Source organism: Lepisma saccharinum, chromosome 7 (assembly GCF_977018435.1).
Source record: "Lepisma saccharinum chromosome 7, izLepSacc3.1, whole genome shotgun sequence".
Classification (NCBI taxonomy): domain Eukaryota; kingdom Metazoa; phylum Arthropoda; class Insecta; order Zygentoma; family Lepismatidae; genus Lepisma; species Lepisma saccharinum.
In genome coordinates, this window is record NC_139235.1 from 874,867 (window position 1) to 887,736 (window position 12,870).

Sequence of the window (12,870 nt, forward strand, 5' to 3'; positions counted from 1 at the left end):
ACTGCTGCGTTGAAGACAGGTGTGCATTTATTTTAGTATTACTAAAAAGATACCAGACTATACACGAGAGCATGAATTTCTCCCCATGTTGCAAGTGGAAGCGATTTTTCAAGTTGATTAATAAGCTTGATACAATATTTGAAAAATATGATAAATATAAGAATTTTCAGATTCCCATGCATTCTTTATGGGTGAGGGTGGGGGATGCAACAACTTCAATTTCAAGTTACGGCTAATCAAGTGGGAGTTTTTGACTTTTTGGACGACAAATCAAATCTTCCATGTGTCCTCTATCCATTAATATGTTTTTCTACGCCACTGGAAGTTTGGTATTTCCAAGAGACTAAGTAAAATAATACTCCCATAAGCGTAATACCCAGTTTTCTCCTCCTCCGGTGACAGACTTAGTGAGTGAACTGAACGTACGAAAAGTCATGTGACAAGTCTTGACCCTCAAAGGGATGCAGCACCACAGAGTTCAGTTTATCTTAACTCGTTAAGGAAGTTGATACTTAATGCTTCTGTAGTTTAAAAGTATAGGCAATTCATAATTTTCCTTTCTTTATTCCAGAGCATCAAAATTGGTTTGGGATGGATGAGAACTTGGGGCCGGTGGCCGTGAGCATAAAGAGGGAGAAGGTGGAAGATGCAGCAGGCAGCGAAAACTCTCAACCCCAGCACCAGTATAGGTTAATAATCAGGACCAGTGAGGTAACTATGCAAACATCTTTTAAGCTGACATTTCCAAACTTTACTAGCCTTTATTTTACAAACATGTTTATTTTTACTTCCTTTCTGAAGAAAGATACAGATGTTGTTTCTGAATCACTGTAGGTTAACTTAGATTTTCTGACATTTCGAATAATTTTGATCGTAAAGTGTAGTAGGTGAGATTGGAGGAGTACGAGGGTTATTCCATATTTAAAATCCGAGACAAAGTTACATAACAATGTCTGTCTGTCTTCAGGATGGGAGAAAAGAATGAAACTGAGAAATTACAGTGGATAGTCTCTACCAAGGATGCTGAGGCAACTGCAAAAACACTTTATTGCTCGAATAACATGATTAGGAGGTCAACTTTTTATGCTTTTTAACTCATTTTAGACTATTGGAACCATGTTTTAACCCTTTTTAAGATGGCAATGGTGGCAATTGAGTAATCACACTGAACCTTTTAATTGTTCTTAATTATTCATTTGTTTCTTCCACAGTTGCTTACCTTAAGAGGGTGTATTCTTGAAGATGTGATGCCAACTGTGAAGTCTCCGAGCAGCAAAGGAATCAACACCAAGGAGGTTCTGGAATATGTCGCTCCTGAGATCTCCAGCTCGTGGTGAGCCACTAATAATTTTGTTTTGATTTGATGATAGTCAACAGTATTACTATGAATTTTATGATAAGTTTAGATTCAACTCATAAATTCAGCAATGCAATAATCCATAACAAAGATGTTGGTGTCTTGAAAGATTTTTGGAACCTTTATTTTGACAAGTGTAAATCAAGGTTTCCATTCATCTGCTAAATCGAAGAATAATCTGGAAATTGGCCACCAAAAGCTTCCTCACGGTCTTGATGAGGTGTGTAGAGCACATTGTCACCACATGACCCTTTGATTTTGCCCTTCTAAGGACACCCACGTGGAACGGACAGTGGTAGTTACTGGAGAATTCACGTTTGTATGGAAAGTTCAGAATTGGGCACAGGAAGAGGAGCAGTGAAGAAGAGGCTCTAATTATTTATTAACACAAAAATATTGCAATGTCATAAACCTAAAGTTTCTGTTGGGAAAAGGGGGGAGGTACTGTTGACAGTTTGAGATTTTTTTTTGGACTTTATATCTGTATCTCTTGCCTTCTAACTGTGCTGCAGGAATGCTCAACAGCTTTAGCATAAGGTAAGAGACGGTTGCCAGAACACATTGTTCCCTTTTGTTGGCAAACCTAGTAGTGGGCACATGCAGTACTTGACTTACTGGAAAAATTCATTATTATTCAATTGTGAATAGAGTTTCCTTGTAACTACCATTTAGAGCTGCAGTGGTCTAGTCAGTATGGCATCTGACTGCAATGTGGGAGACCCGGGTTCAATTCTCGGGTGTGTGATCCAAGGTCGGAATTTTTCCCACCTCGTCCTCGCATACAGTGGCTCTGGTACTCACCCAGCCTCAAATCAATGGGTACCTGGAGGGGAACCCTGGGGAGCAAAGGTAGCCAGAGCATGGTGCTGATCACATCACCTCCAAAATAACATAATGAGGAAGTGCATATTACTCACTATCCAATATAAAATTATAAATACTTAAATAGTATCAAAAGTTCAAAACTTACGTGAGTGAGTATAAATTTATCCAAACTACGTTTCGGAGGTCAATACTTCCTCCTTCTTCAGGTCCAATGAATATCTAGACACCAAACATGGTGTCACGTAAAAAAGTGTTATATGGGAATATAGGTTGAAGCCTAGGGTAAATAAACACTTATAAAAACCTCCAACTTTGACAAAATAAAATTTCCTGTGTTACTAAAAAGTCCATATTAAAAAAACTAAAAGGTTAAAAGCAGGTCCACTCCAGCGGCAAAGTGTGTGGGTAACGGTCTTCGTACACAAAGTTGAAGGTTACCTCCCCTCCATGGGACTGATTCCCCTCTTCTCATGCAGCTCTCGAAACTTTGGCAGTGACATGAAAACCCAACTCAGCATAATCCTTACACTTTTTAAGAAAATGGATCCACTCCTCCTCTAAATTGCCGTTGTCTCTATTGAGTGTATTTTAATTCCCGGTGCATATATGTACAGCCTCATATACATTCCGGTCCAATTTATTGCTACTTTTCTTAATGACTTCCCTTTTTACGATTTTATGTTTACTTTCAATGATGTGTTCCGCGAGACCGGTTTTAGGGACCCCTTCCCTAATACCGTTATCATGCTCCCCCCATCGGAGTCGCATGCTCCTTCCAGTTTGTCCAACGTATTCCCTCCCGCATTTGCACACAATTCTGTAAACACCTTTCTGTCCTTAAGGGTCTTCTTTATCCACCCCTTTTTATATTCCGTAAAATGCTTTTCAATATTGCGGGGGGCTTTCGCTCCACATTTAACCCTGTAACCTTTCACGGCTTTTTCTATTTTTTCTGAAATTCCTTTACGATAGGGAATACTGACAAAACAAATTATATTGTTCTATCCCTCCTTGTCAATTCCCACCTCGGCAATATTAGTTATTTCACTCCTTACAACTCTCCTAGCTTTACTAGTGATTCTATTCATCTCCAAAATTGAATATCCATTCTTCAAGCCCACTCCCCTTATCCATGCTATTTTTTTTTTCTCTTTCCCATTTTTGTTGTTTCACAATATTTCGGCTCTGATAAACATTTTGAGATAAACGTTAGATTTGACTCCACATGAATGTTCAGATCTCTTGTTTATGTATAAATCACCTGCGAGTGGCTTATGAAAAACTCCCGTAATTATTCAGAAATCAGTTTTTGTTATACTTAAATCAAGAAAAATAATTTTCTTGTTGACTAGGTCTTCCCTTGTGAATTTTATCCTTTCCTCCTGTTTTCCCATTTCGGTGAAAACAAGGTCAAGGTCCTTTTCTTTCCCAATTATGAGGATGTCATCGACATACCTACCATAGAATTTTAAATTTCCCCCTACTTGGTCTAAGGCAGCTTTTTCAATGTAATGCATGAAGATATTAGCCACGAGGCCAGAGATCGGGTTGCCCATTGCCAACCCCTCTTTTTGTTTAAAAATATTTTCGTTAAAGTAGTTGAAAACCAGTTATGAGGAAAAACCATCTAACGTATTCCCATGCCACCAAAATTTCTACTCCTTCCTCCAACAACCACCTCTGAAGGCAGTCCCCCGCTTTATCCCTTGGTACACTGGGATACAAATTTACTACGTCAAAACTGCTGATATTATCGTCGTACCCAATTTCCAACTCTTCAATGGACTTTTTGACTTCAACCGAATTCTTAACGCTAAATTTCGTGCTCCCACTGATTTTCTTTATTGTTTTAATAAGTTCCTTAGCCAAGTGTTCATAAGTGGGAATGATGGGTCTAAGAGGGACACCATTTTTATGGGTCTTTGGAATACCAAATGCGATAGGGATGTTACCTTCTTTGACCTTTTTTAGGAGTGTTTTTTCTCCCCACTTCCCAGGGTGATACTAGTTTCTATGCCTTTCTTAATTTCCCTTTTTATCTTATTAATTGAATTCCCCGAGACTTCCCCGTAATCATCATTTCTAAAACTGTCCTTCAGCTTATCACGGTATTCCTCCCTCCCCATGATCACCATTTTATTCTCCTTGTCAGACCCAATAAAAAATACATCGTTCCCTTTGGCCCATTTTTTGGCCTTCTGTAAATTTTCCCTAAATTTCTCTTCCTTTCCCAGTTTTTTACCCCCGTTCCGAGTTTGATGATCACTCCTAAGGTTCATGTGCATTTGTTCATCCAATATATCACGCTAAACTCGCGGGACACCTTCCGTGCTTTTCTACGTATTGTGAATTTCAAAGAAAGCTGGCAATATTGCCAACTCGTAAGGAGTAAGTGTAACAAGTTGTTAGAAATAAGTGTGCCAACTCCTGAAATGAGAGCAATTTTATGCACATTTTCCGATTGATTTTTCTTCTCTTCTGAGCCTGGGCTTCGCAGGTAACTTAGATAGCCTAGAATATACGCCTCTGGATGGCATAATAAATATGGAATAACACATATTCTTAAATGGTATTTAAAAATACTTAAACTTATTGTACTTAAGATTGGTGAGTGTATATTATTTCCGAACAACGTTTCGGGAAACCACTGTTCTCTTCATCAGGTTCTATTTTGACTATCGAAAACACTCCATAGCCACATAAAGTAGATTCAAAAGCCAGGAAAAAGGATATAGGTATGACTCTGGTAAAGGAGGGATTTAGAAAACTTGCCAAAACCTGTTAAAACTGCCAATCCCACTCTACTATTTAAAACCACAAACGTTAAAAAATCAATCTAAAAGAAGCATTTCAACTTAGAGTTAAAAAGGCCCACACCATTTTACTTCCCCGAGTCGACTTCAGAATGCCTTCTCGCCAAATGCAGGAAGTTGTCCGCTTTCCGCTCCCCCTCTTACATTTCCCCTTCCCACTTACGTCACGTCGTATTCAAAGTTGCTTGTTTTCTGAGCCTTGCAAATTACGTCCAGGGTAACATGAAAACCTATTTTTTTTCTGTACTTGTGCTTTTTCCATCTTTTAAACATCCCAATCCAAATCTCGTCCACATTTCCATCCTCTCTGTTCAATTTATTATCCCTATCCTTGCAAATGTAGGATATACATTCCTACTAATTTGTTTATTTTCATTGGGAACGACCTCCCATTTCTTAATTTCATGTCCCTCTTCAATAATATGCTCTGACAGCCCTGTTCTAGGGACTCCCTCCCTGATATCCTTGTCATGCTCTCTCCATGTTATATCCATATATAAGTTATGAGAAGAATAAATATGGCTGTAACAGGGCCCTGTAATCAGATTTTTTCACAACACTATATTTTCTTTTTGAACTTGCCACAAGTTATACCTTGCAGGGTACACATTAATTCAGAACACACCATCATTATACTCTTCTAGATGCAGTCCCAATCTGAGCATAAAGTGGATTTAAAAATAATGTTGATAGCATATTTTACTTTTGCCTTAAGTGGTTGATTTCATGGTAAGGAATATTATTACAGAAAATGTTTTAATTGTTTTATTTGTACATATTTCAGGGATGTTTAATAAACTTTATTTAAATTGGTGTACTGAGATGTTGTTCTTACAAGTTTGCATATACAAAATAATACAGTAAATGTTAGTATTAAATTCTTGGTTCCCCGTAACTTTTCCAGACTTTCACTACCTGGACACACACAGACACAATCTTACATAAAATATGAATGTGTAGAACTTTTACAACATTATCTTGTGTAATTATGAACCTTTAACACTATTTATTACTAAGTTAGAACACATTTTGAAAGATACCTGGAAATATCAAGTTATATTTTTAAAAAAAATCTTTTTACAGCTTGAGACTTGGAGTGGCTTCCCAACCAACAGAAGATCAGGTGCTAAAGCTTGACCAGCAAGGGTTGACCAACCATTACAAAGTGGGAGTGATGTACTGCAAGGCTGGGCAGTCAACAGAAGAGGAGATGTACAACAATGAAGAAGCTGGGCCTGCTTTCAATGAGTTTTTGGAAACAATTGGGCAGAGGGTTCGATTAAAGGGCTTCGACAAATACAAGGCTGGTCTTGACAATAAGAGTAAGTTTTAAAATGGGTTTTAATGCTGCTTAAGTTTGTTATGTTTTCTTCACATTGAGAAAAATGCATGCTTGGTTAAGTTATTCTTGACATTTTCCTGCGTGTCTTTCTGTAGGAGGACATTTTGTATTTACATTTGAGCTTAGATATTGCTCTAAATGCCTATTGCATTCCTGTGAACAGAATCATAATATTTCAGTACAGAAGTGTAGTTTCGGGGTACTACAGTCATTTTATGCAAATTCTATTGTGTCTAAAATTGCATATTTCAACAGTTAGTGCCTATTTTCTATTTGAAATTTCCCTGTATGTAGATAGAGGGGTTATGGAAAGGTTCACATATAGGAAACATAGTTCACAGCCACATTTGAAAGTAGTTACTTTTTAATTTTTTTATTTTATACATTTTGTGTATGTATTTATTTGTTTTATTACAGTAAAAACATGTTAAATATACATGTTACACATTGTTGCTATTCGCTTATTATAAATGAGTGGAGTCCAATTTCCTGAATAAGACCAATTTTTTATCTGCAATTTTTCATGAGCACTCTGCACATTTTTACACTGTTTTAATTCCACACTATCATACAGAATATCATTTTGGGACTTGCCAAGCAATACCCAAAATGTGGAAAAGCATTAGAATAACTAAATATAGCTAAACAACAATTTAATTCAATCAAATTATCTTGAAGTTTCAATGTTTGTTATGCACGATAGGCTAATCTGAACTGAACCTCAAGTTTAAACTGAAATCGGAACCACTACGTACCTCCACAGGGGATCAAACCAATTACCCCTTGATAACAAGGTGATAGCATTACACTATGCCATTGGGATGACTCAATCAAATTATTTGATAGACAATAAGGATTATAGGATAAGTGTTTTAAAATTCACCAGTAACTTTGTATTATATTTTGTTATTATCTGCTGCAAGAAACTTCCAGTTGCAGGTTGGCATCTGGAAAGTTTTACCGTGATATTTTATTTTGGTTCAAGTGTGTATCATTGCTACTGTCATATTTAGAATGGAATACAGTTTACTTCATTTAATAATAAAATTTGTGTATTTTCAGCTGATTCCACTGGATTGTACTCAGTTTATGCTCAATATGAAGACTGTGAGATCATGTTTCACGTGTCAACTCTCCTTCCCTTCACACCAAACAATAGGCAGCAGGTGAGGTCATTCATTTTACAATTAACTATTCTTGCCTGTAGCATCAAACCAATAAACAGGAATTTTAAGAAATTCTTTCAATGGAAGAACATAGTTTGTACATTTCTTGACTAGTTAAGTTAGTTTTCAGTCTGGGGAATTGCTTCAATTTTTGCAAGTATTGACAGTGCGGATCAATCATGAATGTGACATGAATACAAAGATGTCTCTCAACATAGATGAAATCAAACATTCACAAACATTTTAACTAAGACTGAGCCGATACCACTTTGAACCGATTTGAACAAAATTCGTGCAAAATAAGGAGAAAGTTTGAATTTTGCATAATTTCCAGAATAATTAGACTCCTTGAAAATCGCATGCAGCATTTTTGTGGACCCCGTGAAAGAAAAAAATGCCAGAAAGTATTGGCTGATATCGGTAGATGAATTCCTACTGAAACTGGTTTCGTCTCTGCCCTAATTTTAATCAATATTTATAAATGTTTTGCTGCCTCGCTGTAAGGTATCTGGTCATCTTGGTATCATCTCTAGTTGCCATGATTCACCAGAGCAGGTACAATTTTAAGACAATTGTAGTACATATATTGAAGACCTATTATAGGGTGGCTACTCACCGGGAATTCTGCAAATTAAGCGTGAATTATTGGCTCCGGGAATTGTGCATGAATTCTACTGGATTTTTTTCTCCGTAGATGTGAAAAATTGCAACTTTTATTAATCCAAATCCCATTGAATTTATACATATTTTTTAATGCCCCGAGGCAAGTTTTTCATGTTTTTTTTTATCAAGTAAGGAAAAGAAAAGAAAGCTGCATGGAAAATAAAACAGAATTCTATCAGTTTGTTTGCTTTGTTAGTGTCCTTTGCAGAACAATCTATCTGACAGATGGAAGATTATTGCAAGATATCTTGAAGTTAATAGGTAAATGTGAGTTTGGAATTCTTATACAATTAACAATTTGTTGTAGATTAATACATACCATAACATTCGTGACTTGTGTTTGTACTTGGAGTCTGTGTATGTGAAGTAGCAAATGAAAGCGCCATGCTTTAAATTAAATATTTTTAATATATATACCGTTGAATTGAATTAGAATTTTTGGCTAAAATCCAATCGCACAGACACTTTATATTGTTGGTATATTTGTGTGGTGAGAGTCTGTAATAGAGAAAGCATCTGCTCGTACCCTTAAATTTTTGGAAATTTTGCCTTGAAACCCGGGAATTATACTTACATTTTATCAAGGTCCTAGATTGGTCACCCTGTATTACCTTGAGCCCCTTGAAACTTTCCTGCATCCACCACTGCTTCCTTCATTCCATCGGTTTTTGCATTCTTCACTTTGTTCAACCTTTTAATTTATTTACTTAGCAAATAGAAAAAAATCCTCATCTCATGTTGTGGAACTGTTATTACCAATGTGGATATCAGACATCAAACTGCATTATGATTGTTCGATTTATACAGTGGCGTATCCTGAAAATTTTACCTGGTTTACCACAACAATTCTTATATATATGGTATGTATTTGTTATACACACATCTAGATGAATTAGATATAATAGAAATGAAACACAAGTGCAGGCATGCAAGTAAAACAAAAATTTTCCCGAAATTTCTATATTTTTCATAAAGTTTCCTTTCTTGCTGAAAATTAGACCTAGATTTCCATTCATGTAGCAACACTGCATCTGCCAAGTATGGCACAGAAACAAAAGGGAACAAGCAGTTTTTTACAGCCAACGCTGTTTCCAGCGGTGGAACTGACCACCCAGGCCATGTGTTTTTAAATAACAAACTGTTCACCTTCAGCTCACTCACCCTTCCCGCATACAATAGGGAAGGAAACCAAGTTGTCAGAAGGGTGCAATGGAGAATGATCAGTGGTGTACTAAACCAGTCTTGAAGTTCTTTTAAAGAATTTCGGGTTGACTTGTTTTAATAGTATGTATAAGAAATATGAGAAAAGGTATTTTAAATCCGGTAACATTGAGAATGCGCCATTGTATTTATATGTCTATCCCTGGTAAATGTATCCAATTTTCTTCATTTTTGTTTACGTCATGCATATTATAGATATTTTTGTCACAGTGCAATTGTAATTTTATCTATTGTTTTCCAGTTGTTGAGAAAGAGGCATATTGGCAATGACATTGTCACCATTGTTTTCCAAGAGCCAGGGGCTCACCCTTTCACACCAAAGAATATCCGCTCACAGTTTCAGCATGTGTTCATCATAGTCCGAACAGTGAATCCCTGTTCAGACAATTGCCAATACAGGTGAGGTTTCGTAGCAGGAATTTTGACATAACCTTATTCCTTAAAATATTTCAAGGAATAAGTGCTACATAACTGTATACCTAATTTGCAGATACTTACTGTTATACTTGTTTTCATGCTCCTACTGTGAATACTTTTGTTTGCCATCATCTTGGTGGCTGAGTGCTTTGAGCGGTACATACACTGTCTCAGCACAGACTGTTCAGGGTTCAAGTCCTGCCCACGGTACGGCTGTTGTCTCTCTGTAGGCATAGTAAAATGGACTCTCTATCTCGAAGAGCAGACGGCAAAACAGCCAGGCACTATTGTCTGGTGGATTAGGTGCCCCACTGGCCTCGCAACTTTGGATATCTCTTTTTTTTTTTTCCTTCAATAAATTGAATGGTCAGAAACGTGAGGATGCACAGTGGTCATGCTTCTATGGTGTAGTTTTAAAAATTGTTGAATTTGAATTTGATTTCAAAATTTTGGGTGCGTCAGCACTTAGGCTATTTTGCACCTATCACATTATACGTGGTCCAGCCTCGTATCATTATAAATAACAACTCTAACGTTGCATAACTAAAATCTTAAAAGAAATCTGACTTCCGTTAAAAGCTGAGGCTGTAAATGGGCACTCAGCACACATAAGGACAAAAACAGGACAACACACAGAATTATACTGGCCATATGGCCAGTCGCCAGAGCTTCTTTAGTCTGCAAAAACCAGTCCAGGGTGTACTATGTGGAAGATCACCCCAAAATTGTTGAACATAAACTTTTAGTGGAAATGTCAGTTGAAAAATTATTTTATCCTAATGATGGATATCAGTCATAATTATCTAGACATTCAAAAAAGCTGGTTATGCATAATTTTCATCTACCAATTTTTTTTGTGTATAGTTGTAATCATTAATTTGGGTAACACCCTAATTGCAATACCATATATCAAATTTCAATGGATGTGCTACTTACCTAGGTACTATAATATATATAATAAAAATAAGCAACTGAAGTAACACTGCTATCAAAATTATTGAATGACTGGAATCATGATAATAAATAACACCATCTATTTTCCAGTAAGGACAACTAGGGGCTTCTTTTGAATATCCATGTGGTTGTTTAAGTTTTTTTGCAGAAGTAGTGCAAAAGCAGTGAAGTAGTGAGTAGCGAACAGGAATAGCGTAGCGAGCTATTTTTTGGTAAATATAGCTGTAGCAAAGCTACATCTTGGACGAGTAGCTGTAGCGAAGCTACTTGTAAAATGTAGCATTCTGATCACTGGCTGTAAGATTCCTGCAAGGAAATAAGTGTTCCTTATTTTCTTTTATATAGCGTTGCTGTGAGTAGATCAAAGGAAGTGCCAGTTTTTGGACCACCCATTCCAGAAGGTGCTACTTTTCCTAAGTCTAAAGCGTTTGCAGATTTTCTTTTAGCCAAAGGTAAGTTGCTCTCTGGCTGGAGTGTGGTGCTGATCACATCACCTCCACTATGGCCAAGATCGAGAATGTGTGGGCACTTGATCTCCACACCCCCCATATGTCTCCATTGTTCAGTGCTATTTATAATCCATACATTTCACATTTACAATGCTTATGAATATGTCCTATTAGGATGAAAAAATATTTATGTAATAATTGCAAAGTTTTGAAATTAAATTTCAGAGTTTATTTATCATAATAATATCTTGTCATTCTACTATATACACAGAGAACCTGAAATGTGAAATGTATGTACTGATTTTTTTTTTTTTTATTAACCATAAATACGTCTTTATTACAAATATATGGACAACCACAAATGCAACGCACATGAAAGTTCTCCTGAATTATAAACATATTTTAGCTTTCCGAACATGAAAATCATGTTATAGAAACAGCTTGGAAGGTTCTGTCAAGTCTATAGTTACAATTTTGTTCAGATATTTTGATTTGTACACAGGTAATGTTCACTTTTGGAATGTACTCTTACTTTCTAAAGCAGAGATGACAAGATTTTTCTCAAAACAATAAAATATTACAAATGCAGTCACATATTAAAGTTAGACAAGGTAACTGTTACCTTAATTTTAACTTCTACTTTCTTTGAAACATTTTTAACAATCTACATTTTATCATGTTGTAATCCAAATCCTGTCCAACTTCACAAAGAGTGTACATGGTGTAAAAACTTGAGGAAATAAAAGTACATTTACAAGTACATGTGAAAAACAACATTTCAGACCTGAAAATGTTGGCATCTGGCATGAGTTACATTAATTTGTATTTGAAGGAGTATTAAAATGGCACAAATCAACAAAAATCATTCTTTATTCCAGTCATAAATGCAGAAAATGCAGCACACCGTTCAGAAAAGTTTGTCACAATGGCAACCCGAACAAGGCAAGAGTACCTGAAAGATTTAGCTACAAATTATTCCACAGCCACGTTAGTTGAAACCAGCCAAAAGTTCTGTAAGTATCCTTGTTGGGTTTTTCTTTTCTTTTCTAATAAGTGTATTTTGTTACTTTGTGGTAGGAATGGTAACAAAACTGGAAGACAATTATCCAGAATTGAAATATCAGCTATTCAGATAATATAAGGGTTATTTTTTAAGTAAGGTCCGTTTTGCAATAAAAACGAAGTAAGTAAATTTTTTCAAGAAACAATTTATTTTCTGAATTTACATACACTTCTCTATTTTTTTACATAATTTTCTTTCCGGTTTAAACATTTATCGTAACGAACTAAGAGTTTTTGGATACCCTCGTCATAGAACTCTGCCGCCTGTGATGATAGCCAGTTACTCACGGTCGTTTACACTTCTTCATCAGTGTCTTAAACGCTATCATCACCGCGGGCAGAGTTCTATGAGGAGGGTTTGTTACGATAAATGTAGAAAAATAGAGAAGTGTATTTAATAAATGGTTTCTTGAAAAACATTTACTTACTTCGTTTTTATTGCAAAATGGACCTTACTTAAAAAATAACCCTCATGTATATATATGAAAACGGCAGACACTTTCAACACATGCTCTGATCACAATCAACAGGACACTATCCAAGGTACGTCATGCATAAATTACGTTACTATCTACATGGTATATTTTATATTACAGCTCAT

The 12,870-nt window shown here is 36.1% G+C and overlaps 1 protein-coding gene across 1 annotated transcript in view; it reads left to right on the plus strand.

The window, feature by feature from the left end:
• LOC145989676 (signal-induced proliferation-associated 1-like protein 2) overlaps window positions 1-12,870 on the plus strand; it is a 136,065-nt gene that overhangs the window by 90,575 nt on the left and 32,620 nt on the right. Inside the window, exons 5-11 of the mRNA XM_083124889.1 lie at window positions 572-711; window positions 1,212-1,333; window positions 6,079-6,317; window positions 7,400-7,503; window positions 9,629-9,786; window positions 11,104-11,210; window positions 12,086-12,220. Coding sequence (XP_082981015.1) covers window positions 572-711; window positions 1,212-1,333; window positions 6,079-6,317; window positions 7,400-7,503; window positions 9,629-9,786; window positions 11,104-11,210; window positions 12,086-12,220 — 1,005 coding nt within the window. The remainder of the gene's footprint in view (window positions 1-571; window positions 712-1,211; window positions 1,334-6,078; window positions 6,318-7,399; window positions 7,504-9,628; window positions 9,787-11,103; window positions 11,211-12,085; window positions 12,221-12,870) is intronic.